General features: G+C 40.9%; 1 protein-coding gene across 1 annotated transcript in view; it reads left to right on the top strand.

Annotated features, from left to right (window-relative positions):
• Positions 1-18,562, top strand: part of MB21D2 (Mab-21 domain containing 2) — a 104,716-nt gene extending 86,154 nt beyond the window's left edge. Inside the window, exon 2 of the mRNA XM_059922087.1 lies at positions 15,512-18,562. Within this exon, the coding sequence (XP_059778070.1) occupies positions 15,512-16,776 (1,265 nt within the window). The 3' untranslated portion in view covers positions 16,777-18,562. The remainder of the gene's footprint in view (positions 1-15,511) is intronic.
• Positions 18,563-27,477: the final 8,915 nt, after the last annotated feature.

The following is a 27,477-nucleotide window of genomic DNA, read 5'->3' as shown; positions in this document are numbered from 1 at the left end:
TTAGGGTATCTTCCTTTTCCATATGCCTTCTTTACCTTAAAGCTGTGGAAATTTATCAGTTAATGTATGACATCCATCCCACTATTTCAGAAGAATTGCTGCCAGCAGCACGTGGACACTGGGGGTTCACCGGTAAGAAACACTGTATCTGAAACCCAAATCCATTTCGGACTCACTTAGAAAGCATATCAGTAAAATCAGGTATGAATTTTAAAAATTTATATCCAACCTTCAGGCCTTTCTCCAGTCCTTTGGCTTGGAGCCTGTCCGAAACCTTAAAGAAAAAGGAAGGCACGACCTCTAGTGGAAACATGGAAAATGTCCTATGGTTTTGCTCGAGGGTTTCTCCCCAAACCACCCTTCCCCCCTTTTAAAATGAATTTATGGAATTTTTCATTTGAAAGGTACTCTCATGACAAGACTTTGGTCAGTGCACAAATGTCATTTTTGTAACGACCTTAAAATGAGATTTCTACATCTCACAGTCACATCACACTTGGGTTTGAGTCCTTTAATGACCTCTCTCAAGCTGGCACTACTTTTTAAAAGAATGCTTGTCATTTAGTCTTTTTCCCGCTTCACTATAAAACCTAATCTCACTGGATTTTTGGAAGGGACATAGTATGCATATGAGTGTCTGTATTAAATCCACCGTGTCTAAATTCACCTCCCGGGCAGTTGATAGCTTTGGAGATTGTACACTTCTGTCTAAACGGTGTGATCTTTGATTTCAAGGACTGAGCTGTGATTGTGCCCATGGCCACAGGTGTATGGCTGGGCTGCCAAGTCAGCCCCACAGTGGATACCCCCCCACCCACATACTGCTCCCGAGCGAGGGTGGTTCTTGGGCAAAGTACCCTTAAGGATTTCGGTTGATTCCACAGTTGCTTTGTCCAAGCTTAAGATTGAACAGAAGACAAAAATCAGCCACTGTCTGATGGGTAGAGGGAGTTAGAGGGGTTGAAAAAATAATTGGCAGGAATCTAACAAAAATATCTTTTTCATTCAAAGCAAACTGAATAACTTGGAGGTTGGAGATGTAAATGAGCTCCCCAGGTGTGAGGCATGAGAGATGTCTCGTCTTTCCTGAATCTCAATTACTGGCATGTTTCCCAAAGTCCCACCAATCTCTCCTGATTTGAAGGGTGGTTAATCTCAGCTCTTGAAGATTTTAGAGAATCACTGGTCCAGTGAACCCCTTCCTCTACCCAGACAGCTCTGCCTTTTCTTGAGTCCATGTAACAAAACTTCCTGCTTTGAAATTGAGGGAGGGAGCAGGCAGTCTCCATTTTTAAAAGCATTTAAAATTTTGCTAGTTTAAAACACATATGTCTCCTTAGAGATTATGCTTCAGTCCTTCTGGGGTGGGATGCGGGGACCCATATTTTCCCACTGTTTGGTTAGTGACCCCGGCATGGAGTGGAGAGAGCCCTTGCCTGAGGGTCAGGACTTTGCGTTTGCTTCTCAGTACCTGTGCCAGGTGCTGTGCTGTGTCACCCTTGCCCTTTGGGCCTTAGCAACATGTTCTGTCCCATGACAGTTGGAGTACAGAACTTTGGAATTCATTTCTGTCCCCAATAATCTATGATTCATTCCCATTCTTTGTGCAGGGTACACACAAGTTCAGTTTTACCCCCTGGAGTCCAAGAGTTACCAAATTGGCAACTGATTCAAACAACATCCTTCAACAGTATAAAGCTTAAAAAAAAAAAAAAATCCAAACCCTTTTGTATCTTTCTTAGCCGCCATTGTAGTTTACAGTCTCTGGCTAGAATATTGATTTTCCCTTTTCATCCTCATACCACTGACTCTTGCTCTAGTTTTGGATGGTTGGAGGAAAAGTAGGCGAAAGAAGCCATTTTCAAAGTATCACTTGCAGTTGTCAGCATGAAGAGACTCCCTTTTTGACTTTCTCTTCGGCTTTTTTTTTTTTATTGTGCCAGCCTGGATTTAAAAACACTGCAACAATTTGACCCTCTTTCAAATGATCTACTCATGCTCTTAAACTGCAAATGTCAACCTCCTGCACAGAGCTTTTGGACTACTTGTTTTTTAAGTCTGACTTCTTTTGATGTGAACATTTTCAAGCTCAAGCAATAAAGTATGGTTTTATCCAGTCATTGAAAGTAATTATCAGGTAGACAGTTGTGGCTCAGAAGTAGATTCTGCTCTTTATTAGTGTGTCAGGCTGTCAGTACTTTTTTCCAGGTCTGTTTTCCTTGGAAATATTTATTTGATCCCCTCGTCCCTCCTTAAATTTTAGGTACGGGTGTAATTGTACTAATCTGAACTTTTGTATGGAATGTTCCAGCTTTATACAGTGGAAAAACTTTTAAGACTTGTTAACTGAGATTCTATTTTTTGAAGTAGCAGATTTTTAGGTTGTTACTACTTTGTTGTTTGGAAACTTGATTGAGGGTATTAGTACAATGAAATAACATTTTTTTTTCAAATTAAATGAAGATGAAGACAATATAGACAAGGGGGTCATGGCTAATATAGGTGTTATAACAATATGTGGAAAATTAATTACTAATTTTAGGTATCTCATTATTTGAAACTTAAAGACGAATTATTTTCTAGGAATGAGGTGTGTTTGTTTAGCAGGTGTAGTTAAGGAAAGAGGGGCATTTTGTCAGTAACCCAGTCAGTCTAGGCGTAACTCAGACCTCTAGGTTTATCATCCATAGATTGCCTCTGGCAGAGCAAGCTTTACATTTTCAGCCCTTTCTTTCTCCTGCTCACTCTGTAAGAAACAAATTGATAACCTGGTGAAGAACCAAGATAACACCCCCTTCCTTCTTTCAAAATAATTGTATGTGATCAGACTAGTTTTTAATCTTGTTCAGGCCAAAGAACTCTGTGGATATTTTGTACACTTATCTTGGCTAGTCACTCAGCTGTCAAGAGCCAGCTTCCATGCCTGTACAATGAGAACTCTAGTGTTCTTCACAGCATTATTGCTGGGAACAAATGAGGAAAGGATCTGGGAACTGCAAAGCATCACACAAAGTAAGGCAGTGTTTATTTGGATTATTTATTGATTGAAGCCAGGTTTAAAAAAATCGATTCCATCTTGGCTCCTGAAATCTTTGAGTGTGTTATTTGTAGTCAGAATGAAACAGCTTTGCAGAAAGAGCGGTTCCTTAAACCTCATACCATCAAAAACTGTTTACTCTGCCTTCTGTCTCCCTTATTCCTGGCACCTGAAGCTTTATTCGTGGTTTTTTTGTTTTGTTTTCATCTCAGCTGCAACCGATGAGAGCTGAAACTGTACTTTGCAACAAGGTCTTCAATATACTCTTAAGAATCGTTTGCCAGCCGTGTTGCCTGCCCAGTCAAAGCATCTTTCAGCCTGGGCTCCACCTAGATGGAGCACGTCAGCTCCCGAATAACCAGATTTCCTCTGGGAGACCAAAAGACAAGGTTTTGAGTCGCTGAGGGCAAATAGGCCCCGAAGTGGTGCTTTAATATAGTCTTATCAAGTCTTAGCCCTTTGCTAATAAGCCTGTTTCCCTAGAGCTTTCTTTGGAGGATTTTATGACTTCGGTTCCAAAAACTCTTAGTAAATGAATGGAGTGTGGGCGCCACCTCCTGGCAGTTATTGGGAATTGCTTTATAAGAGGGAATCCGTTTATTTACCTGGTCTGTTCTTGGGCATCAAAGGAAAAATGCACTGTTATAATCTTTTTTAAAAATCAGGTATTAGACTATGATCTTAGCTCACACTGTAATTATATAGTAGCTTTTTAAAAATCTCTGGCTAAGGTTGTTGGCTGCAAATTGGTGCTTTGGAAAATGTCCTAGAGTTAAGTTATTCTCAGAGGACAAGAGGAGATGCCTTTAGGTAGTTACCATGTAGTTTATAGTCAGCTTATTAACAGGCTCCTAGTTTCTCCCTTCCATCTCTTCTGAGTAAGTAATAAGAGTCCCTTGGTTGCAGATATAGTGGCTCTGGGATCTCTCATCATGTCAGGAAATAACAGTGTCAGACTGACATTGTCAATCCAAGTGTATCACTGAAAATTTTCACCCTTGAAGATTCCAGTAAACTCTTGATGTGATAGCTCACTTGGGAGGTGATTGTGAGAAGCACGAGGGAGGGAGTAGAGCAGTTGAGACGGAGAAGGGAGAAAAACCAATTAAGGGACTGTTCATGAGCAGATTCATCTTTTGGGACCCTCTGGGAAGTTGTGTAGAACTCAGAATTGTCCCACCAGAGTCTGGGGAAGCGGGGCACTTGTCTGCTGATTCCTGCCCTCCCCTTCTGCTGGATTAAAGTAAGTTCTCCTGCATGAACTCCCCTGCACTTCCCAGTGGTGCCAGAGCAGAGATAACCCTCAGGCCAAGGAGCAGAATCATTGGCCTTAAGGAGGGAAGTTGCCATCTCACGGGAAACTGCCTACCAATGGCTGCAGGTACAGGGCATCAACAGCCTGTCCTACACATACACACTCATATATTCACGCATATTAGGAAAAAAGGTAAAATCAGTGAAGTCAATAATAGTAATAATAAGTAATCATTTAAAATCTTCTTTAGATATGAAAATGGTGTTTACAGTTTTTAAAAAATTAATTAATTAATTTATTTATTTATCTATTTTTGGCTGTGTTGGGCCTTCGTTGCTGTGCGAGGGCTTTCTCCAGTTGCGGCGAGCGGGGGCCACTCTTCATCGCTGTGCGCGGGCCTCTCACTGTCGCGGCCTCTCTTGTTGCGGAGCGCAGGCTCCAGACGCGCAGGCTCAGTAGTTGTGGTTCACGGGCCCAATTGCTCCGCGGCATGTGGGATCTTCCCGGACCAGGGCTCGAACCCACATCCCCTGCATCGGCAGGCAGACTCTCAACCACTGCGCCACCAGGGAAGCCCGTGGTTACAGTTTTAAAAGGTTTTGTCAGACAAATATTTTGATGTGTTTTATGGGTGAAATGGTATAATATCTGGGCTTTGCTTTAAAGAACTACAGCCAAAAATTTGTGAATAAATGAAACAAGAATGGCAAGCATAATTGTTGAAGCTGAGTAGTGGGTACATGGTGATTCATTATACTATTATCTCTACATTTCTGTATGAACATTTCCAAAGTAAACTAATTTTAAGGCAGGACTTTTGCTAGCCAATGAAGTTTTAAAATCCTTTAGCTGGGTCTTTATATAAATTGCAACCATTTTTGAGCTAATGTAGCAACTCTGCGTGTGTCATGTAGACCACAGCTACACTACTCTACACTGTGGAGTCCCTTTTTAATCAACAGTGACATAGTTTCTCAGGCTGCTGAGTCACAAGGGGCATATCTCTTATTGAGACTCAGGATAACAGTTAGGTTGTTTAGGTTTGATTTGGGTTTGGGTTGGTGTTTTTTTTTTTTTTTTTAAGAGAAGGCACAGAATTCATGTTTCTCTCCCTGTGGCTCAGTGTGCCTGAGCTGAGTTTTGCACAGAGGAAAAAAGTGACGGTGGTAGATACTGCTGTGTCCACAAATGAAAAAGATTAAGAACTCAGTAACAGCTTCTGGCTTTGTGGTTAGTATTTCCCTTGGTAACGATGTTCTCGGCCACTCTCTGTCCCCCCCAGTCTAGTAGTAAAAACTTAGGGGATAGGACTTTAAAATTTAGGCTTGGGCCTCCCTGGTGGCGCAGTGGTTGAGAGTCTGCCTGCCAATGCAGGGGACACGGGTTCGAGCCCTGGTCTGGGAAGATCCCACGTGCCGCGGAGCGACTGGGCCCGTGAGTCACAACTACTGAGCCTGCGCGTCTGGAGCCTGTGCTCCGCAACAAGAGAGGCCGCGATAGTGAGAGGCCCGCGCACCGCGATGAAGAGTGGCCCCCGCTTGCCACAACTGGAGAAGGCCCTCGCACAGAAACGAAGACCCAACACAGCCATAAATTTAAAAAAAAAAAAAAAAAAAAAAAAAAAATTTAGGCTTTGCTGTTGGATTAAAGTAAGCAAATTAAACTACGCATCTGAATATATAGGAACATTTTCAGAGTTTGTCTTGGGGGCCTGAAAGGATTCCAAGGATGCCCTTGGAATTAAAATACTTGTGGAATGCTCTTTCAGAATTGTCTGAGTTAAGTATGCAGCACACACACGTGCATGCACACATGGCTGTGTGTCACAGCACTAGATACTCACTTTTTTTTTTTTTAAAGTAATTTCTAATCTTGTCTTTCCTATAATCCTTGACCCATTTTGCTTATAATACTTCATGTCCCAAGGATGGCTAAAATGAGCTTTTAATCTGCTTTAAAAATCATTTTACTCCAAAATAGAATTTGTTTTATTTTTGGGCAGAGAAATAAGCTTCCACTAACTGTTTCTTACAGTGTTTCATGTGGCAATTTTAAAGGTCCACAGATATTAAATTATTTATCCTCTCTGGAGAGCCCATTTAATGCTGGAAAGCATCACTGGGATAGTGAAGAGAGTATGGAATGAACCTGAATTTTCATCCCATTTCAGTTTTTATGGCCATGAACAATTTACTCGACTGTTACTTATCTTGATTTCCTCATCCGTAAAATGGGGACAGGATGACCTACTTCGAAGTGCCAAGAGGATAGAAGGAAATGACGTAGGTGAGACATTCCGCCTATGCCTTAATGCATAGTAGAGCCAATCAATGTTTGTGCCCTTCTCAGAGAGCCCTTGACATGAGATGTACATACTTTGAAAGTGTGCTTTGTAAAGTCAGTCCTTCTTTTGTTCTGATGTGTGTTTTTGCTACTACTGTGATCTCTTCTTGTAAAATCAGCGGAGTTGATTGGAGGATTGTGATAGCAGCTGGATTGCAGATTAGAAATGACAGAGTAAAACAGATGAGAGGGAAGAGCAGCCTCCTCCACTGGAACATAATAAATGCTCCCCTGGATTTCTTCCTGCACCTGTTATGGGGCCCACATTGCACGGCCGTCGGTGGCTACAGCAGTCTATGTGGTACCTTCAGCAGGAGGAGGCTTTGGTGACGGGCAGCCACCTTGAAGGACACCTATACTCAGACTCCATCGCATGTTAGTATTTTTAGTCGTCACCCCTGCTGAAAATGCTGATTGGTCATTTCTTGGGACAGGAAATGTACTCCCTCCACAGGCAGCCTTGCTAGAAGATTCTACTAGATAGACGAGCCTTTCATTTACAGATTAGACTGATTTTTTTTTTTTTCTCTCTATACACCTTCTACTTATTGGAATCCTAAAGTCCGTTTCTCCTTTACCAGGATAACTCATCACATATTTGAAGATGGAGCTCATGGTCTTCTTGAATTTTTCATCCTCCAGGCGAAACAATTTGCAGTCCTCCTCATCCTCTTCTATGTTTCGGCTAGGACCTTTATTCACTTCCTTCAGAGTTATTATCTCAGCTTATAATTATATGCTCATTAGTGTGTGCTTATTTGATTAGTGTGGGAGTTGTTCATGCCGCTTATCAAATATTTCTGGCTCTCTGCTTTCCCAGCATGAGGTAGAACTGCAGTTTCTTCCCTGGGGTTGGGTGGGACTAGTTTTGGCCAGTGATGTGTGAATGAAAATGACATATGTCCTTCACAGGCCAAGGCATTTAGCTGCCGAAAAGAGATCCCCCAGGGCTTCCTTTTCCTCCAGTAGAGGGCCTGTGAGTTTCTAGATGAGGGGTACTGTAGCCACCTGGGTCCTGGATGAAGGAAAGAAGAGCCCTAGCCAGCAACCTCTGATGGTCACGTTGCCTGAATGAAAAATAAGACTTTGTTGTTTGAAGTCACTGAGGTTTTAGGTTTGTTACTCAGCATAATCACATCTCTCCTGATTGATTCAAATGTAACTGGCTTTCTCGCTCCACATAAGGACCATGCAGTGGGGACAGTGTGTTTCTTTTCACTGTTGTGTCTTCAGTATCTGGCATAGTACTGGCTCAGAGGAGGCACTGATACTTATGGGTCACATGCATGAATAAATCAAACCCAAGTTTTGAATCCCACCACCATCCTTGCAATTTCCCAGACTTGGCCTCCTTCATTATTCCTCTTCTAAAATCTAGAGCCTCCCCCCGCCACCCATCAAACCCAGCCTTCCAGTTTCAGAGTAATTAAGTAGTTGGCATATACATCCCCAAATGAGAAAGGAATACAAACCAGACTCAGCTGGGTCACAGGCTGAAGGAGGGTACATTTGACTTAATGCTGAACATCTCCATTAGAAGCTTCTTGCTGCTTCTGAAGATCAGGAGAGAGGTAATCTGGTCATCACTGGTATATTTCTGTATCCTTAGGTAGCCTTATGATACCCTATTGGCATCACTCTTACTTTTTACTTGCTACTGTTTTTATCTTTCAAGAATGAGCCTTCTAAAATGATCACTCGTTTGTAAACTAACAACCTATCTTTCATGCCCTGTTGTAGCTGTAGGCGGCTGCTAGGTGGGGCTAATGAGACACTCCTTTGAGTCTTGCCAATAAGTCTTGATTGGCAGAAACCATGAGTTTTTAAACTATGCTAAGAACTAAAAGGAGGAAAAGGGCAAGACTTAATGTATGGGAAAAATATTTTGCTAATGTGAGCACATGCCCAGAACCCTCTGTTTATTGACTGCCAAGTGAGTACCAGACCACACACTAAGTAATTTGGTGTGCATTTTCTTGTTTTATCCCCATGGCCACCCAGCAAACTTTTAATTGTTATTCCCCAATGTCATTTAAGGAAACCTAGGCCCACAATGTTTAATTAGGTTGGTCCTGGATGAATCGGACTTGAGTCCAGGTCTAACTCATGTTCATTCTGTTCAAAATAGCTTAGTAAACTTTGCCAAAGCCGACCAATTTTTAGAACTTGAGTTTTAATTTTTAAGAAAGAAAATAATGAAAGATTCGAGAGGCTTTTTTTTTTTCCAACCTGACTTTTGAATGATTTTATAGAGATATGCTGATAGTATTTTCTATTACATTATACGGCAAATCTCATGATTCCCAATTTGTGATTGATGATGTAGTCAAGTTGACTGAGCCAAATGATGCACCCAACCCACAGTTGCTGTCTAATCCCAAAGTCTGTATTAGCCCCTGCAGTAGTAAAACCTTGACTGCAGGAGCTCATAGACTATTGACTGTGAGAGCATCTTTCATTTACTGATGCTCTTTGCCAATTACTGTGCCAAATGCTTTATGTTGTTATCTCATTAAGGAGCGACAATAAGCCACGAATACAACCCACTATGATTATAGGTGTAGAAAGTGCTAGGGTAAGAATTCAGATCAAGGTCCTTCACAGGGGTGTATAGGTTGTTCCTTTTGCAGGGCACTTGTTCTGAGGGAACACGAAAGGGCTGGAATCCAGCCCGCCTTCTACTGGCCAGGCTGTGCACCATGCTACCCAATGGCAGCCGCCAGAGGAGGCATCCCTGGGCTAGCTTCAGTCTGGGTGCGGCTGGAGGAGAGGATGCGCCATTCGTTTCCCTTCATCTAACGTGTTCTGTAGGCCTTACACATGCTTAGAGGCTTTAGATAGATTATCAACTCTGTGGAATAGGAGTTGTTTGGCCAAACCAGTGTTATAGGTGGTGGAGAAAGGGAAGACTATATGGGGAAAATGAACTAAATATCTGCAGTGTGCTTAGACATTTCATATCAACCCTAGAAGTGCAGTTTTATGGTTTTATTTGTTCATTTTGAATAGATGAGGAATTGGAAGCTCAGAGAGGTTAAATAACTTGTCAGGCTTACTTAAGTAGTAAATGACTAAACCAGGATTCAAACCCAAGCCTGTCTTGCTCTGACTCCAGTGTTCTTGCAGACATTATTAGTGTCAAGATGGGAAAAGATCAAGGAAGACTTCTTTGAGGAGGCATCTTTTGAATCAGTCCTATTACTATATATATTTGGTCAATAGGTTATTACCATACGTGAATTAATCAGGTCTCTAAAAAGTTTAAATAAAATTACCTGCAGTTGTCTCAGAAGTTATGCCAAATAAAACAGACTCTTTGACTTATAAAACATACTATAAAATTGTTAATATTAATGATCACTCAGCAGATAATTGAAAAGCTAGGAAGCTCCACTGGTGTCTTACTTCTGTATTTCCTGTGTCTTATAGTGTATTTATTTGGGAATAGGGGTAGCTTCTTGTAGACAGATCAGGTGCATTCTTCCTTCTGATAAATGTGCATGATGGGGCATGTTCTGCTGACGGTCCAAGGTCACACGAAAGCTTTGACCAACAAAAGTGCAAAGCTGGCACTTTGCCTTGAGACCTCTGCTACTTTCCTTCCCAGCCATTCTACATTCATGTCAAGTCGGGTCATTGTCATAGGGAGAAGCGTATGCATTTGCCACTCTGACCTTCACAACAAATGTGGGAATTAAAGGCAATGCTGTTAATCTCTCCCCAGGGCTGTGTGACCTTGAATGAGTTATTTCTCCTCTCTGAACTCAGTTTTTCACCTATAAAGTGAGGGACTTCATGCAGATGATTTCTGGCTGTGAATAAAGAAAATGAAAAAACTTTCCCCAATTTGAAGTCATTAAAAATCTCATAGATTGGTGACTTTTTTAGAAGAAGATGGCCATGCCTACTTTTTAGAATGTTGCTCAGAATATCAAATAAGTTTGACAGAAATATTTGAAACATAGATTATAATATTTTTACAGGAAGGTTTATATTGTTTATTAACAGCTAAGGAGACTGCTACCCTAAGGGAATGTATCAAAATCACAGAAGGACTTTGCAAAATCATCCCATTCTGTACCCTTCCTACTATTAAGGATCAGTGCCATAAAGGCACTGTTACTGGTGTTTCACATGAGTTGAGGTGAAAAAGGTAATACTTTTTTTATGAAACAATGAATATTATTGAGCTATTCAGGTCTTTTTTATCTACATAGAAATCTTTTTTATATACATAGTCAAAGATATAGAGAGAGATAAAATGTATTCTGTAGTTTTAATGACAAGATGTAAAAGTTTTATCTCTTTGATAGATCTTTATCTCTTCAACATAGTTAAGAATTCTTTCTTTTAAAGGAATCTATATAAGTACAAATTTCACTTATCTATTTACTAATTGAGTTCTCATAGATGTACTCGAGGGAAGCTGTGAAGATGGGAGAAGACAAATGATACTTAGTTCTTGTGCTCTGGTGTCAACCAGCTGGCATTATATGTTTGAGTGATGGGAATTAGTAATCTGAATTCAACAGAATGTGATAAAGTTTTGTTCACTGGAATACAAGGGAGTCCAGGACAGACTTCAGTTTTTCACTTGATATTCTAAAGGCAGTCAGCAAAGAACTAAGTGGATGATAGGGAACTCATTCCTTAAACTTGGGGCCCCAGAACCTAAAACAGTAGTTTTAAGGTCTTCATAAGCAGATACTATGAAATAAACTGAAATCAAGGAATCAATTACAGGAAGGGAGGCTGGGAGGCACTTTTGCTTTGTGTTTTTAAGAGCAAACATATGCCAGTGCTTCCCTGAAAAGAAGAGACCCACCCAGGGGAATAAGCTACTTCTCCATCTCTCCTTTTCTCTGCTGCTAACAAGCTCAGTGGTGTGTGTTCAGCCTTTCTTTTGTTCCCACTCACGGTTTCCGGTAATTTACTAATAGCTAAACAGCCAGAGGCACCTGATATCACAAAAATCTCCTGTACTTACACAAAAAACCTTGGATCAGTTCAGTGATGGCACTTGTTGGAACTAATGCCTACAGCCAAAGTGTACAGCAGAATTTTTTTCCCCTCTCAGACCCTGCCTGTGTTTTAGTTGCCTGGCAACCCATCTGGGATGATAGCTAATGTCAGCTGATTTTTACTTAAACTTAGCCCAGGAAAGTTTTCAAGGAGGGCCTTTGAGTTTGTGTAGTTCTGGGGAAGGCTCCAATTTGTGCTACCAGATAATCTGTAAAACTGCAGACTAATGGGCTCAGGCAGGCTAAATGTAAATGTGGAGGTCTCAGGAGATCAGCTTCCGGAACAGTGTGGCCTTAGGGATTTTGTTTCTAACTCCTAGGAGCTTAGCAAATGAGCTTCAGCTATATTCTCACTACTACTCAAGTTCTGTCTGCCCTTTTTAAAGGAATAAGAAATGTCCAACATTATCCTAACCCCTGAATATTAGAATTTAGCCAAATACTTTATACGGCTCTTTTGAAAGAAGGGCCAACATTTTAGGTGCATGAGCAGCAATTGGGAGGAAAGAGGAATATTCTAACAAGTGAAAATATGTTAAAACTTCTTCTTTAATCCAGTAGAGGGCAGAAAGGAATTTTAGCTTTTTTCTCACCCGTAATTATCCGAACAAAACTGTGGCAATCCAAGGCAAAGTTCAGTGACACGTTTGTAAACAAGCTATCCCCAGCCCATTACTACACATGTTATTCTGGTTGTGTAGACAGGTTCTGGCTAGCGTGCTCAGAGCCAGTTGGATCCTGTCTAGGACAAAAAGATGTATATAATTTTGAGTTATTTATGCCTAAGAGGGGACAATAATGTAGTGTCCATATAACAATACTACTAATCAATTCAGATCTTATTTACTACTTACAACCCAGCATGTCACGGTTTTCCCCATGTATGTTTGGGACGCTCCAGATGGTGGAATGAAACAATATATGAAATAATGAGTAAATTATTTCAAGATCAAATGTTTCCTTTTGAAAGTATCTGTACCTCCATGTGAGCCTGTAAAATAGTAGAAGTGATTTTCACCACCTACTCGGGATTCTGAAAGTTCCACCTTATCCTTTTAGAGCTACAGCCAAAACTTGTGGTGGTAGTAGCTATTACTTTGTAAAGATGAGGTTAATACTGAAACATGATGATAACTGAGCAATGAATCTTTTTCTTGGTGTTACAGTTTCCACACTGGTTGCTGTCTGGCTTTTAAAAACCACTTTTAAAAGGAAAATAAATTGTTCACTGCTGATTTGTAGTGAAGGCTGCTTGGGTTAGTCTGTAGTGTTTTAGATTGGGTTCCTCAGGAAGCAGCCTCTGAGATGGAGTGAGGATATTTACAAAGGAGCACCCTTGGGATCTGCACCTGTGCAGGGGAGGGGGCGGAAGCAGGATCGGGGGGGGGGGGGAGAAGTGTGGTGTCCTTCTCAGCGGGCCCCAGTGGGAACTCTGGACGCCGGGGACTCGTCAGAGTACCCTGAACTGGGGCTCTTCCACACCGATTGGTTACGGGATGTTTACCTCCTACCCTAACCCTAACCACAGCCCACGGTCTTGGTTGAGGTGGCTCTTTACGGTCAGACCATCCTTAAGGGACAGCACTGACAGCCTCAGCAGCTGAGACAAGAAGTCTTTATTGAAGAGGGATCTGGGTGCCACATCACAGCGCAGGGAGTGTGAGAAACAGCACCACCCCCCCCCCCAAAAAAAATCAGGTACACGGAATTCTCTTTCTGATGAATTGTTGACTCTTTAATGCTGGATAACTTATTGATTGCTTTAAAAAGAAAGTGATCATTCGCTATTTGTTGTTTGGAAAATAGGATTTTAAAGAATGAAAAAGCACATTTTTCTAAAAGAGTGTCAGATTCTGAAATATAGTGGTAGCATAGACACATATACCTGGTTTATTTATTTGCATTGGTATTGCCTTATGAATAAAAACTATGCTGATTAAAAGTAACTACAATGGGCTTCCCTGGTGGCGCAGTGGTTGAGAATCTGCCTGCCGATGCAGGGGACACGGGTTCGAGCCCTGGTCTGGGAAGATCCCACATGCCACGGAGCGACTAGGCCCGTGAGCCACAACTGCTGAGCCTGCGCGTCCGGAGCCTGTGCTCCGCAACGGGAGAGGCCGCGACAGTGAGAGGCCCGCGCACCGCGATGAAGAGTGGCCCCCGCTCGCCGCAACTGGAGAAAGCCCTCGCACAGAAACGAAGACCCAACGCAGCCATAAATAAATAAATAAATAAAATTTAAAAAAAATTAAAAAAAAAAAAGTAACTACAATGACTAATGGAATCATAGTTTGTGTCATTCTTTTCGATCTTTCAGGAAAAGTTGTTAAATAAGTCACGGAGTGATGCTGGTAGTTTGTCAGATAATGAAGCACAGGTAGATCCGTAATAAAAAGACAGGAAGCAGGGAAGGTAAATTTGTGTGTTGGTCCTGGAACAGTCATTTCCGTCTCGCCTTTATGTATTTCATATTTAAGCCTATTAATTTCATCTATTTGTTCCTTTGTCATTCAGTCATAGCTTCAATTGTGTGCCTGCTGGGAGCAGACCCCTGTGGCTGCTTCATACATCTTTGAGACATGGTTCTCACTCTCAAAGAGCTCATAATATCATCCCTAAAATTCACATTTGTTCTATCACCACCAATCTCATTAGAAAAGTATACAATTTGGGAAGATGTTAAGTTTATGGTGCAGGAGATAAGTTTTCTAAAATAATGGTTTTTTTCCTGAAAGGTCTGATATTTTCATTGGCAATAAATATTTCAGTTGTTTTTGTAAAATCAATCTTAATTTGTTCAGTTTTGAAGAAAATGTCTATTACATACTGAAGTCTAAATACCCATAGTTTATATGTAATTCTTTAAATTAAAAATGGTGTTCCATGAAGAAAGCAGCTCATTTAGCCTCCAACTCAAACATGAGTGCTTTTCTTGAAGACAGAGTTTGTATTTCAGTATGCAGCGGAAGTGCTTTATGGTTACTTCCTATTTTGTCACATAAAAAGGAGGTTTGAAAGTTGGGATTCAACAAAATTAATCCAGTTTTCTTTTCCATTAAGGATTTTAAGTGAAACTGGATTATTACAAATTTTTAAATGCTAGTGCATGCCAATAAAAAAGAATCAAATGACTGTTAGTACGGTTGGTGCCACTGTCTTGACTAATGCTAAGGCACCAGCGATTTTGCCCTCCTTTACTTTTGTACCATTAAATGTCAGCTCAAGTGTCAACACAGTGAAAAAGGCAAATAATGTATTAGTATTATGAAAGGAGTCATGACCTCACTGTCCTCTGAAAGTGTCTTACTTTCAGTGTCCACAGCCGACATTGAGAATCATCGGAACAGAGGAAAGTTTAAGCAGGGGGAGGATGTGGGGGAGGGAGACAGCTTTGGCAAGAGATGGAAGAGCCAGGCGTTATATGATGGCAGCAGAGATGGAGAACAGGGAAGGAACAAGAAATGTTGCAGAGGTTATATAGATAAGATTTGGCAGTAGAAAGGCAAGTAAGACTTGAAACTTACTAAGGTTTTTCAGCCTGGGTGACTGAGTGGATGGCAGTGCCATTAACCGAGGTGATGACTGGGGGAAGAGGAGCCCTGGTTTATGATTGAAAACGATACTGCTTTCACCATGAGAGAAGAATCTGCATAATTCTCCCATTTGGAAAAGGATGGATTCTAGCACTGATGAAAATGAACAATGTACTGTTGGCTGGGTCCGTGCAGCAGCCTAAGATCTGGTTTTGTACTGATAACGAATAGTGGCTCTTGGAAGCTCAGCACATTCTCGATTGATGCATAAGACTCTTATATCTGTGCTTCCTGTAATAGTGTTTTCTCCTTCTGTTTCTAGGAATGGTGCAAAAGCTGGACCAAAAACTTCCAGTGGCCAATGAGTATCTATTGCTTTCTGGAGGAGTCCGGGAAGGCGTGGTAGACCTGGACTTAGATGAGCTTAATGTCTATGCCCGAGGGACCGACTATGATATGGACTTCACTCTTCTGGTGCCAGCCCTGAAGCTTCATGACCGTAATCAGCCTGTGACACTGGATATGCGCCATTCAGCCTTGTGCCACTCTTGGCTGAGCCTTCGGCTCTTTGACGAGGGGACGATCAGTAAGTGGAAAGACTGTTGCACCATCGTAGATCACATCAATGGTGCCACCAACTACTTCTTCTCCCCAACCAAAGTGGCTGACTGGTTCTATGACTCCATCAGCATTGTCCTATCAGAGATACAGAAGAAACCCCAGCGAGGGATGCCAAAGGTGGAAAAGGTAGAAAAGAATGGGACCATCATCTCCATCATTCTGGGTGTGGGGAGCAGTCGCATGTTGTACGATATTGTCCCGGTGGTCTCTTTCAAGGGTTGGCCGGCGGTGGCCCAGAGCTGGCTCATGGAGAACCACTTTTGGGATGGGAAGATCACCGAGGAAGAAGTCATCAGTGGGTTTTACCTGGTGCCTGCTTGCTCCTACAAGGGAAAGAAGGACAACGAGTGGCGGCTGTCCTTTGCCAGGAGTGAGGTGCAGTTGAAGAAGTGCATCTCCAGCAGCCTCATGCAGGCCTACCAGGCCTGCAAAGCCATCATCATTAAACTCCTGTCCCGGCCCAAGGCTATCAGCCCCTATCACCTGCGGAGCATGATGCTCTGGGCCTGCGACAGACTTCCTGCCAACTATTTGGCCCAAGAAGACTATGCAGCCCACTTTTTGCTGGGCCTCATTGATGACCTGCAACACTGTCTGGTCAACAAGATGTGTCCCAATTACTTCATCCCGCAGTGCAACATGCTGGAGCACCTGTCCGAGGAGACGGTCATGCTCCACGCGCGGAAGCTCTCCTCCGTCCGCTCAGACCCGGCGGAGCACTTGCGCACCGCCATCGAGCACGTCAAGGCAGCCAACCGGCTGACACTGGAGCTCCAGAGACGAGGGAGCACCACTAGCATCCCCTCCCCGCAGTCCGACGGAGGGGACCCCAACCAGCCCGATGACCGTCTGGCCAAAAAACTGCAGCAACTAGTGACTGAGAACCCGGGGAAGTCGATCTCCGTCTTCATTAACCCTGATGATGTGACAAGGCCCCATTTCAGAATTGATGATAAATTTTTCTGAGCGTTTTTGCTGCCTTTTTTTCCCCTCGGGTTCTAAAACTCTCATAATAGGTAGTGTGGTTTGTGATGCTGTCTTTCCGTTTTTTACATATCCAGCCTAGATTGGATCTGTTAAGAACACATTTTAAGTTTCCTGGTTCTGCAGGATGGTGCAGGCTCTGAAACAGTATATTACTATTTCATATTCTGCCTCTGATTTTGTTGTTTACTTTTTGTAGTTATTACACATTGTTTTGGTGTTTGGTTTTGTTTTTGTTTTTTTAAGGAGAACTTGAGCCATAGATGAAAATACCCATGAATTCTCTCACTTTTTTCTGTTTCATACTTTGTGCTTTCATACTTTTGTTCATGGGAGTGAGGAAACAAATCTCTTTCTCATGCTTCAGGATTCTCTTATTTTTTTGTTTTCCTTTTTTTGTCTTTATTTTTTTTAATGAGCGTTCATCACCACAGGTATTTGAAAATCATCTGAACCTGGGAACTACCTGGTACGTTAGTTGGATTTATTTCTTTCGACCAGTGGCCAGGGTATTTTCTCCCTCTCTGCCAAACAACGTAGACTTTGAAAGTGATAATGCTACAAATTGTGTTTGGAGCAACTTCATTGAATGTAATTGTCTTTAAATCAGAACTTTGGATGGTTTGGAAGGGTGTCTTTGACAACTTTCCAGATAGAATTAAGGTTTCCAAATGGTAGTTTTAGTGTGTGTAATTATTTGAAGCCTTATTTAAATCCTATTAAAGAATATACCATTATAATTGTTATTTGCACTAATGAGATTTTTGCCATTGTCGGAGTTCCAATGCGTGTATTTCAATATAAATTGACATCCACTGTTGAAATGCTATCATTTCTTCATTTAGCCCATTTGTCTTAATCAATAGAATGATTCTTTGTTTAGTTCTTTAATTGTGGGGTCCTGTTTTGCCCTCCTTGATATTCCTGGTTCCTATCTTACTGAGAAATTTTTAAAGCTTTATATCTGCTAAGTGACTTTATCTGAAGCTGGGGAAAGTACATACTTGATAAAGTAGTTGTCTTTGTATGTACAGTTGATCCTTGAACAACACGGGTTTAAACTGCATGGGTTCACTTATACACGGATTTTTTCCACTAAATGTGTTAGTTGAATATATGGATTTGGACCCGTGAATAGAAGGTCAACTGTAAAGTTATATATGTATATTCAACCTCACAGGGGTCGGTGCCGCTGACCCCCGCATTATTCATGGGTCAACTGTATTTCTTTTGACATTATAGAGGTAGGCTTTTTTGTAAAGTCTCTTTGCTTCTACTGAGAGTTTTGAGGAAAACTGGAAGGAAAAATTAATATCAGTCCCCAAATAGAAGATACCATGCCTGTTCAAAAGCAGGTTTTTCTATAGAGCAGGAACCAGGAGATAACTGTGGGTGGCAGCCTTGGTGTAGAGGTGTCCTGTCTTCATGAATGAAATTACTTGCCAGGTTTAGGTGCTGCAAGGCATCGATCGGCTCCCTGTTTTGGTATGAACTCATGGCAAACTGTAGTGTTTGGGAGGTCAGGGGCCTGCCGATCTCTCAAAGGATGACCGTGATGTCTACTACTGGAAAGGTCAAGCAACATTTTGATTTTGATCTTGAATGTCCAGTCTCACGGGTTAGATTTTGGCCGATTGAAATTAGGCATATACGGTCTTGGTTTTTGCATGGGAATTATTGTAATGCTTATAAATGAAAATGAAATCATTCAACCATCTTAAGTCAAAACAAAAATAATAATAATAAAACAAACATACTGGCCTTGGAATCTTGTTGTTGTTTGTTTGTTTGTAATCTGGAAACTATTTTCTTATTAGTAATCCCAACAGTAATTTTCAGTAGATATAGCCCTGGGCTTGCTGTTGTCTTTCAGGCCAGATGTCTATGTAGCGAACAACCAGTATTCATTCTTCCCTTTCTCCAGTTTTCCTACTAGTATCTACCTATCCTCCATATAATCTGTGTCCTTCTTGGGAAATGACTTCATCCCCAGCTTCAGACATGCACCCTGATTGGTGTAGGCCAATCAAAATAACCATTTTCCTGGCCACAATCATTAGTTAGGCATTGGGCATACAATGTCAGCTGCTTCATTCAGGGACATGCTCAGGATTCTAGCTTGGGACGCTGGGGCAGCAGCATGCACCCTGGATATGGAAGAGGAAGTACTTGGGTTTGCTATCAGTACCGTAGACCTAGGGCTGGTAAGTCAGACATTGTTGAAGGTGAGTAGAAATGAGATGTAGTCTGATACCTTTTCTTGTCTGAAACATAAGCAAATCATTGACCTGCTAACCCTCTGTCCTTTTGAAGCCCAGAAGATTGGTTAAAATAATGTTTCAAGTACAATATAAAATGCCTCAAGGCAGCAGTCATCATTTTAATGTTACTTACATATACTTCTTTGGGTTGTGGGAATTCATAAGCTATAACTCAACAGGATTCTGGTGCTCTGATGGGACATGTTTTTACATATTTCAAGAGTAGATTATTCTGGACTGTATGGCTTTCTCATCTGGAATGGAAGATCCAAAGATGCAAGGAAAGGTTGGTTTCAGAGCGGATGGAGCCAAACGGGACCAGACATTTTCAAAATAAGAATGTCCCTGAAATTACTGTGCAAAGTTATTTCAGAGAACATGAGAGGCAGGTATATGTGGCTAATTTAACTTCCAGGTGGAGATGTGAGCAAACAGGGAGGAGGCTTTGGGGGCTCGTTGAAGAACCCCTAGTGACTTCTTCACCAACCCCTTATAAACATACACACACACACACACACACACACTTGCTTTCACATCATGAATTGGAGGTTTCGTTAGGGTGTTTTGTTAACACTTCCTGGAAGGATTAAGCCCATTGGCTGGTCACAGCTAAGTGCTGATTATTTTGGATCAGATCATTACCTTGCTGAGAACAATTTCCTAACCTGGAGTTCAGCCTTGGACAGTATGGCCGGGAAGGAAAAGGAAGGCTGTGCTTAGCAGCAGCTGCTGGGTCAGGGAGCTTCCTGCTGCGCCATACCTCAGCGGTGGTCTTCGGGGAAGGGACTGAACTCCATCCTTATAAGCTCTCTCCAGAACCTCTTCCTTTGAGTCGCCCAAGGGACTGCTTGTGTGGCTATTCCACTTCCTATCTGGTCATTACTGGGGGTCAAGGAAAGACTCCCCATATTCTTATCTGCAGGTAAACCTTTTTACCATGAAATGGAGCACTAACTACTACCTATACTAAAGGAAGGGGATGGACATTATTTCCTGTTCCTGTTATTTTATTAATATCAGGTAAATATGTATATAGTTTTAAACTGATTGAATCGATGTAGTTAATGCCCCTCTCTGAGAAAAATAGCCAGTTTTGAAAATGTACCTCTTATGCTGTAATTTTCATTAGGTAAACAAAAAATGTATGATCTAAACCTTGTTTAGAATAAATATTCGCCAATGGAGAATTATTTGCAATATGTCTAAAGTTCTCTAAAGTTCTACCTTCTGTTAATTAACTGGAAAAATCTCTTTTTTTCGTTTTTTAAGAAAATACACATTATACATGGTAGAAATCAAGCTATAAAAATTTTAACTAATTCTGTTTCTTTCTCTATGCCCATTTTATAATGCTACCCTATTAGCAGTAAGTTCAAAAGCAGCATGTTTAATAAACTGGGGCATTTACCATATGGCACTGAACTCATACTAATGTACTGTGACCCTGGCTTTCTAAGTGTGGGCTGGCAGTTTTCAATCCGCACTTGGGTCCTGACATTCATCAAACTTCAGGGAGTCCATATGCCTGGGTCTGTGTGGTTTAGGGTAATGAAGAAATTTCAGAAAACTCAAATATTAATCTCCCATATAAAAGCATTGATTTTCAAAGATCTTTAAAGACACATTTAGCCTTCATTTGGCATGGCAGCTGAGATGAAAATATTTGCATTTCTAGACCACATTCCCTCTCTTTTCAGGACGAATGGATTCTTAATGTGGCTTGGGAAGGGAAGGCACATTTTTCATCTGCCATCTTCTGTTCCACCAATTTATCACAGATGCTTAAGGGGGGTCTAAGTGTGGGTAGAAGCAAAACCTTGTTTCTTTGACTTTACATTCTTATATGTAAAATGCAGAATTGAGGCTGTTCCCTGCCTTTCTGGCTTTCACAATCTAAGATTAATTACCTCTGTTTCCAAAATAATCTCAATTTTAGATTTATAAATCCATCTATTTACACACATAGAGTATTCATTTCTGCAGAATGTCATTTAAAAAAATCTTATTTATTGCACTGGCATATGTGGGGAGCCCAGCAAACATTTATTGAATACTTGCTGGTGCAGATCTTCTTGCTAGATGCTTTTACTCATGAACCTGTTTACGCCTCACAATAACTCTAAACATTTAAGGAAACCACAATTCAGACATTAGATAACTTGTTCAAAGTTCCAAAGACAATTAAGTGGTAGGGCAGGGCCAACATTTGAAACCATTTGTCAGTTTCCAAAATTAAGAACTTTTTGCTATGCCACTCTGCCTCTGATATTAGTATCTATTCTTATTATTTAGATTCAATTCTGTGCTTTATACAGGATCTTCATTTAGTTAAAAGGTAAACCATAAATAACAGAACCTGGCATAAACTTTTCTTCAGAGCTTTTCATCAGCAGAGTAGATGGATCATTTAGAGAAAGTTAATTTTCTGTCACTGACAGATCCTGGGAGAAGAGAGATGACCACTGTGGGAAAGTTTCCGGCTGGGATAGGAAATGGACCAAATATGAAGTAGCAGTATCACCTATGAAGTATTCTTGCCAGTAGTGAGTTTATTCAAATTTTTGTTACACCTTCTACTTCATACAGAATTCAGAAACTAGACAAACAACTAGCACCACAAGGAAATAAACAAATCTAGGAGGCAGGTCATCTTGTAGACAACTGGTCTGGACTTTTCAACAATTAATACCATGGTACAAAAAGAGTGGGGAGGAGGTGTTTTAGAGTTACATAATGAGCAAATGCTATCCATGATCCTTCAGAGGATACTTATTTGAACAAACCAGCTATAAAAAAATTTTTTGGAGCAATTTGGGATTTTTTTTTTTAAACCATTCCTAATGAGCTTTTTTTTTAATTTAATTTTTGGCTGTGTTGTGTCTTCGTTTCTGTGCGAGGGCTTTCTCCAGGTGCGGTGAGCGGGGGCCACTTTTCATCGCGATGCGCGGGCCTTTCACTATCGCGGCCTCTTTTGTTGCGGAGCACAGGCTCCAGACGCGCAAGCTCAGTGATTGTGGCTCACGGGTCCAGCTGCTCCGCGGCATGTGGGATCTTCCCAGACCAGGACTTGAACCTGTGTCCCCTGCATCGGCAGGGAGACTCTCAACCACTGCGCCACCAGGGAAGCCCCAATTTGGGATTTTTGAGTATGGTATTAAAGAATTACTAATAAGTTTTGTCAGGTATGATAATGGTATTGTGATTATATAAGAAAATATCCTTATTTAAAGACGCATGCTGAAGTATTAGGAAGTGAAATATGTCTGTAACTTATGTTAAAATATTTCAACAAAAAATTAAAGCAAATATGGCAAAATGCTAAAGAAATTTATTTTAATCCCTGAGCTCAAAGGAATGGGCAGTAGGAGAACTACTACTATTAGCAAAACACTACTCATTTTTCAAGATGTAGGGAGAGAGGTATTGTCTTTGAAAGAAAAAAAATGTGCAGTTGGGAACTTAGTTACATTTAAAAATTAACTACTAATGATAGGTAACCAACAACTGTAATAGATCTTTCAGAGGCATTGATGTAAAAGTGAAATACATGTAAATAGAACAGCTTGTATTTTTAGAACTGTATTTTTTTAATTTAGGTTTTTTTGTAATGTGATGGTATTTAAAAAATTTTCTGGTCATTGGTTAAAACTTTGACTAAACCTCTATAAAATCTTACCATTTACATTTTATAAACCTATACATTTATTAGTTACATTCATAAATCTTTTCATAGAAATCACACTCTTAAACCAGGTTTTGTAAAACCAGCTATCAGTAAATTAAAGACATGATTTTAGTGATGACTTAAGGGCTGGCCCCAAGGGGCAAGATGGCATTTCTTGATTTTGACTGTCAAAGCTATCTTGAAATAAACAGGTTCGTTTGTGATCCTTGCTTCTTCCAGCCTCAACACAGGCTGTGCTTGGAAGACTGAAGCAAATATCTGTCATCATGAGCCGAGCTCTTCCTTATTTATGGGAATGAATAAATGCAAAGAAGCTTTCCATTTCATGTAATAATAAGAATTCTTAAAAACAAAATAAAACACTTGGTTCACAACCAGGGCAACTTCGCGAGTGAAATCTGAAATTCGCCCCTGTACACAGAGGGCAAGAGGCTGAAGAAAGGGCCAGACGACTCCAGGTTGGTAGGTGGCAGACTTAATAAGCAAGAGAACTTATATTTGAGGGTAGGCTTGTCTTGGGTGGCTGCAGGAGGAGTAGATCTCCGTACCTGCCCCCCAGAATCTTTAAGTTTCCATTGAGGCCTTCACAGGGTTCAGTCAGTATCCAGTCCAGATGGTCTCAGCAACACTTTACTCTCTCAAGGCTGCATCCTTGCTCCTAGTGTGGGAATGGTGGGCGGAGCATACATTACCTGGACGAGAGGAGGGGTGAAGAGCCTCCGACTGCCAGGGTCCAGCTCTTGGGTCAGCTGGAGGATTCATCCTCTTGATAATCTCCTCCAGAAAACACACCAGATCTTCTACGGTGATTGGCAGGTACTTTCTATAATGCTTATTGAAATTCACCAAATGACTGTCCTCTTCCCTTTTCTAGGTCTTGTTTGCTCTTGTCATTTATAAATTGAGGAGTGAGATTTGTGACCTCTAAGGACCCCTCCATGAAGAGTTGTTGGCTGTAGAGGGAGAATAAACACAAAGATAGGAGCTGGACCCGAGGGAAGATTAATTGATGACACTTTATGACAGGTAGATGGAATTTGCAGACCCCGGCGGGCACTCCAAATGAACTGAGGTGGATGGACATTTGGGGCAGTGCTCCGATAGGCTAGGTTAATGAGAAGACATCGCTTTTGCTTATCCCATCCTTCCCCTCCTCCCCTTCCCCCTCCCCTCCCCCTTGTTTTAAAAATTTCACTCCAGGGTGGCATCATTGTTCTGAAAGTTCCCCAAGGCCAGTCTCGTGCTCATAGGTACAAATCTCTCTGTGCCCTCCACACAGCTGTGTTTGTGACATTTTATAAAGCTATTGCTTACAAAAGGATTTTACTGGAAAGTTGAAACTGTTTTTGCTCTCAAGTTGCTAAATATAGCATTGACCCTGGCTAACTCACACATCAGTTTTGTTCGGCTTCTTTATACAAGAATTCTAAGAGGAAAAAAGCCGTTTGGGGGTTTGTGTGACATGAAGGTAGATTGTGTGTATAATCCACTTAAATGTGATCTCTGACTACTATGTGTTCACCTCGTGGTAGAAACCTTTGGGGCAATGTCTTCCATCATAATCCTGCGACTCTGACAAGATCACAGCATGACTCCAGCCTCATACTGACCTTCCAGTCATTTTGTGTTTTTCTATGCTGATAGTGTGGGAAAGAATCATAACAGAAGTATAGCAGAGAGCCCAGGAATGGTTTCCTTATCTTCACAGTAAAGGTCCTGGCCTACATCTCTGGCCTTTGGCATTGGCCGCTTCATTTTCCAAACGTTCGATGCCCAGACTCAATCCTCTTTCGATTGTTTTTAACACCAGCTACGTAGAACGTTGAAAGGTCCCAGGTCATTACATGAAATTCCCTGTGTTCTACCTCCCACTTTTAAATATCCTGCAGTCTTCTGATAAACACAAAACCTCATACTGCAACCTCTCCTTGTGAGATTCTCTTAGACGTCCCTTTTCTACTTTCCTATTATTTGTTAGAGAATCACTACCTTCTAAGTATTCCCACCCGCCAGCCAAAAATATTTTGACAAGCTTTCTGAGGTATGTATTACAAAAATTATAGGTATTAGGGGGGGTTAAAAATAAATTTACAGGCTATGCTTTTTCAGACTACACATTCTCCTAATTCCAAAATCCCAGTATGCAACAACACTCCCCCCCATTAAGAATCATTTATTTACATAGAAGGGCAAGTGGGTGTTAAAGGACTTTAAAAATTTTTTTCCTGTCTAAATTGATCTCACAGAAGTACCTGTCTCACTAGAAAGAAGGATTCATAATGAAATGTCTCTATAGCTAGTTGATCCACAGATTTTGTTTGTCTTGAATTTCCATGGTGGCGAGGGGCCTCATGGAGTTTTTAGGAGGTGAATGTGGTAGTGGGGGGAATCAGCCCTAGTTGCTCAGATATAAACACACACACATATATTAGCATAGTATAATATTAGGTTAGTTCAACATAATAGGAACCTTTGTTCTGCACCTGTCTTTCAGGGTGTTTAATGAATAAACACAGCTTCAGTTAGTGATCTACCACTATCTAGCCTTCTGACTTTATTCTAGTTACTTTCACTTTCTACTTCAGTTTTCCTGATTGTTATTTGAGTGTAATTTGAGTGGGTTGGTTCTCAATGTCCACCTTAGGGATGGACTGGCCGTTGGGCTCTGGATCCCTCACCTTGACTCAATGGAGCATCTCTATTTTTATCTGCCTTCCATGTTAGAATTTCCCATAGGAAGTTATTTGAAGAAAAGTTGCCACTGTCTTGAATATTAAAAAGCACATGATGCACTTATCTCTGAAGGTCCTTCTAGATTGTTGAAGGGTCAGTCGTTCTAGAAAGCAAGTGTTAAACAAATGTGTTGGGAAGAATGGATAATATTTCAATACTTCATTATCCATTTAACACTTACTGAGCACCTCAAAGAGGGGGGCCAGTTTCCAGCCTCATGAACGTATTAGTCTAGTGAAGTGGGGGTGAATGGGAGGGGAGAACATCAGCCCTAGATTCGCAGATATAAAAAATAAGTCAGATGAAAATGTCATAATTTAGAAGATGAAAACAAATACTGAGAACTATTTTTATATATCTCAGCCCACATTGGCACAGAAAATTACAGTTTCTCAACCTTGGTACTATTGACATTTTGAGCCAGATAATTCTTTGTTGTGGACGGCTGCCCTGTGCATTGCAGGGTGCCTAACAGCATCCTTGGGTTCTATTCACTCTATGCCGATAGCATCCTGCACCTCCTAGTTGCCACAAACAAAAATGTCTTCAGGTAGTGCTAAGTGTCCCCTGGGGAGCAAAACTTCCTCTAGCTGAGAGCCACTGCAGGAAATAAGTCTACCTTACCTTTTATTTTCTGGGAGTAGAGACAATTTCAGGTTTATTTCTATGACTAGCCAAAAGTAAATAAATACCTAGGAAATGTTAATTCAATTAAATTTGTAAGAGCAAAGTGTGGATGAGTCTTTCCATAGTCCTTCATTTATTACTTTTGTGTTTGCAACTAAAAATACCTGCTCAAGCAGTTATTCAACCAACATTTTCCAGTGTTTCAAGTATGCCAGCAGGGGCTGTGGATTGTACTCTAAGATGTAACTTTTTCCCTCAAGAAATGTACAGCGTATATGGGGAGATATTGATTGTGTAGGTGGATATATACTAAGCAAGAAAACATCAATACACAAAGGGTCAAATGAAAGACCAGATAATAGTTATTACAGGAGTTGAGCTTAGGGAGAAATCTTGGGCTGGGATGTTTAGGGAAGCCTTTGAAGGTTAAGAGGATTTATAAAATTCTGAGGATGGTTGGGAAAGTGTTGTAGAGGGAGAATTACTTGAGTTGTATGAGCTGTTTGTATATTTTGGAAATTACGCCCTTGTCAGTTAAAGCCGGAGGTATGGCGGGGCCACATATGGGAATAAAAGATAAGAAACACAGATAGTTCCATTCTTTCACACACTGAGGTCTGGAAAATACTCCTGGAACTGTAGTTTGAACTTGGGAAATATATCTGCTGCAAATTTGTGTGGAAATGGCATTTCATTTCTTGTTTTATCTTTGGCCAACATGGGAAGTGTATAAAGCAGTTTGAATGTACTTGAGATTCAAATATTAGTTGTCAATGAAATGACTTTAGTATTGAATAAGTTTCACACATTAGCACTGTTTTGCCCTGTTATTTTTGGTTGAATTCATTAGGAAACATTATCAAATTTGTAGTAACAGCTTATTTCCAAAGCCATTAAAAGTTTAACAATAGCCAATGAGGGCAGTTCTTATTCAAAAAAATTTCAATCTCAGCCCTGTGCCCATAAAAGTCACCAAAAAAGTTTACTAGTGTCAGGTTGTTAACGTTCTATATGGTTGGGTAATTAAAGCTATTCAACTATTTCTGAACAAAAATTATCAGAATTGCCAGTGATTAAGTCTATAAGAGCACATAAAGTTCACCATTGATGCCACTGTGTTCATAACACACGATCGATTCAAATGTCATCCTCAAAGTCCCTGTTGATGAATCGTACAATGAACAATAAAGGGTTTAAACATTACATTTTTCACAAGTTTTGCAAATTTGTCAATCTAAGCTTTTGTTCTGCTCCACATGTATTTATGCCACCATCAGTTGTAATACATGTTGGCAGATTCCACACTTCAGGTTGTACAGAATTAGTGTTTTTCTTAACTTTGAAAATGTTCTCACCTGTAATTCTTCAGTCACATCA

Source organism: Balaenoptera ricei, chromosome 4, assembly GCF_028023285.1.
Source record: "Balaenoptera ricei isolate mBalRic1 chromosome 4, mBalRic1.hap2, whole genome shotgun sequence".
Classification (NCBI taxonomy): Eukaryota; Metazoa; Chordata; class Mammalia; order Artiodactyla; family Balaenopteridae; genus Balaenoptera; species Balaenoptera ricei.
This window is presented reverse-complemented; position numbering and strand designations above follow the sequence as displayed.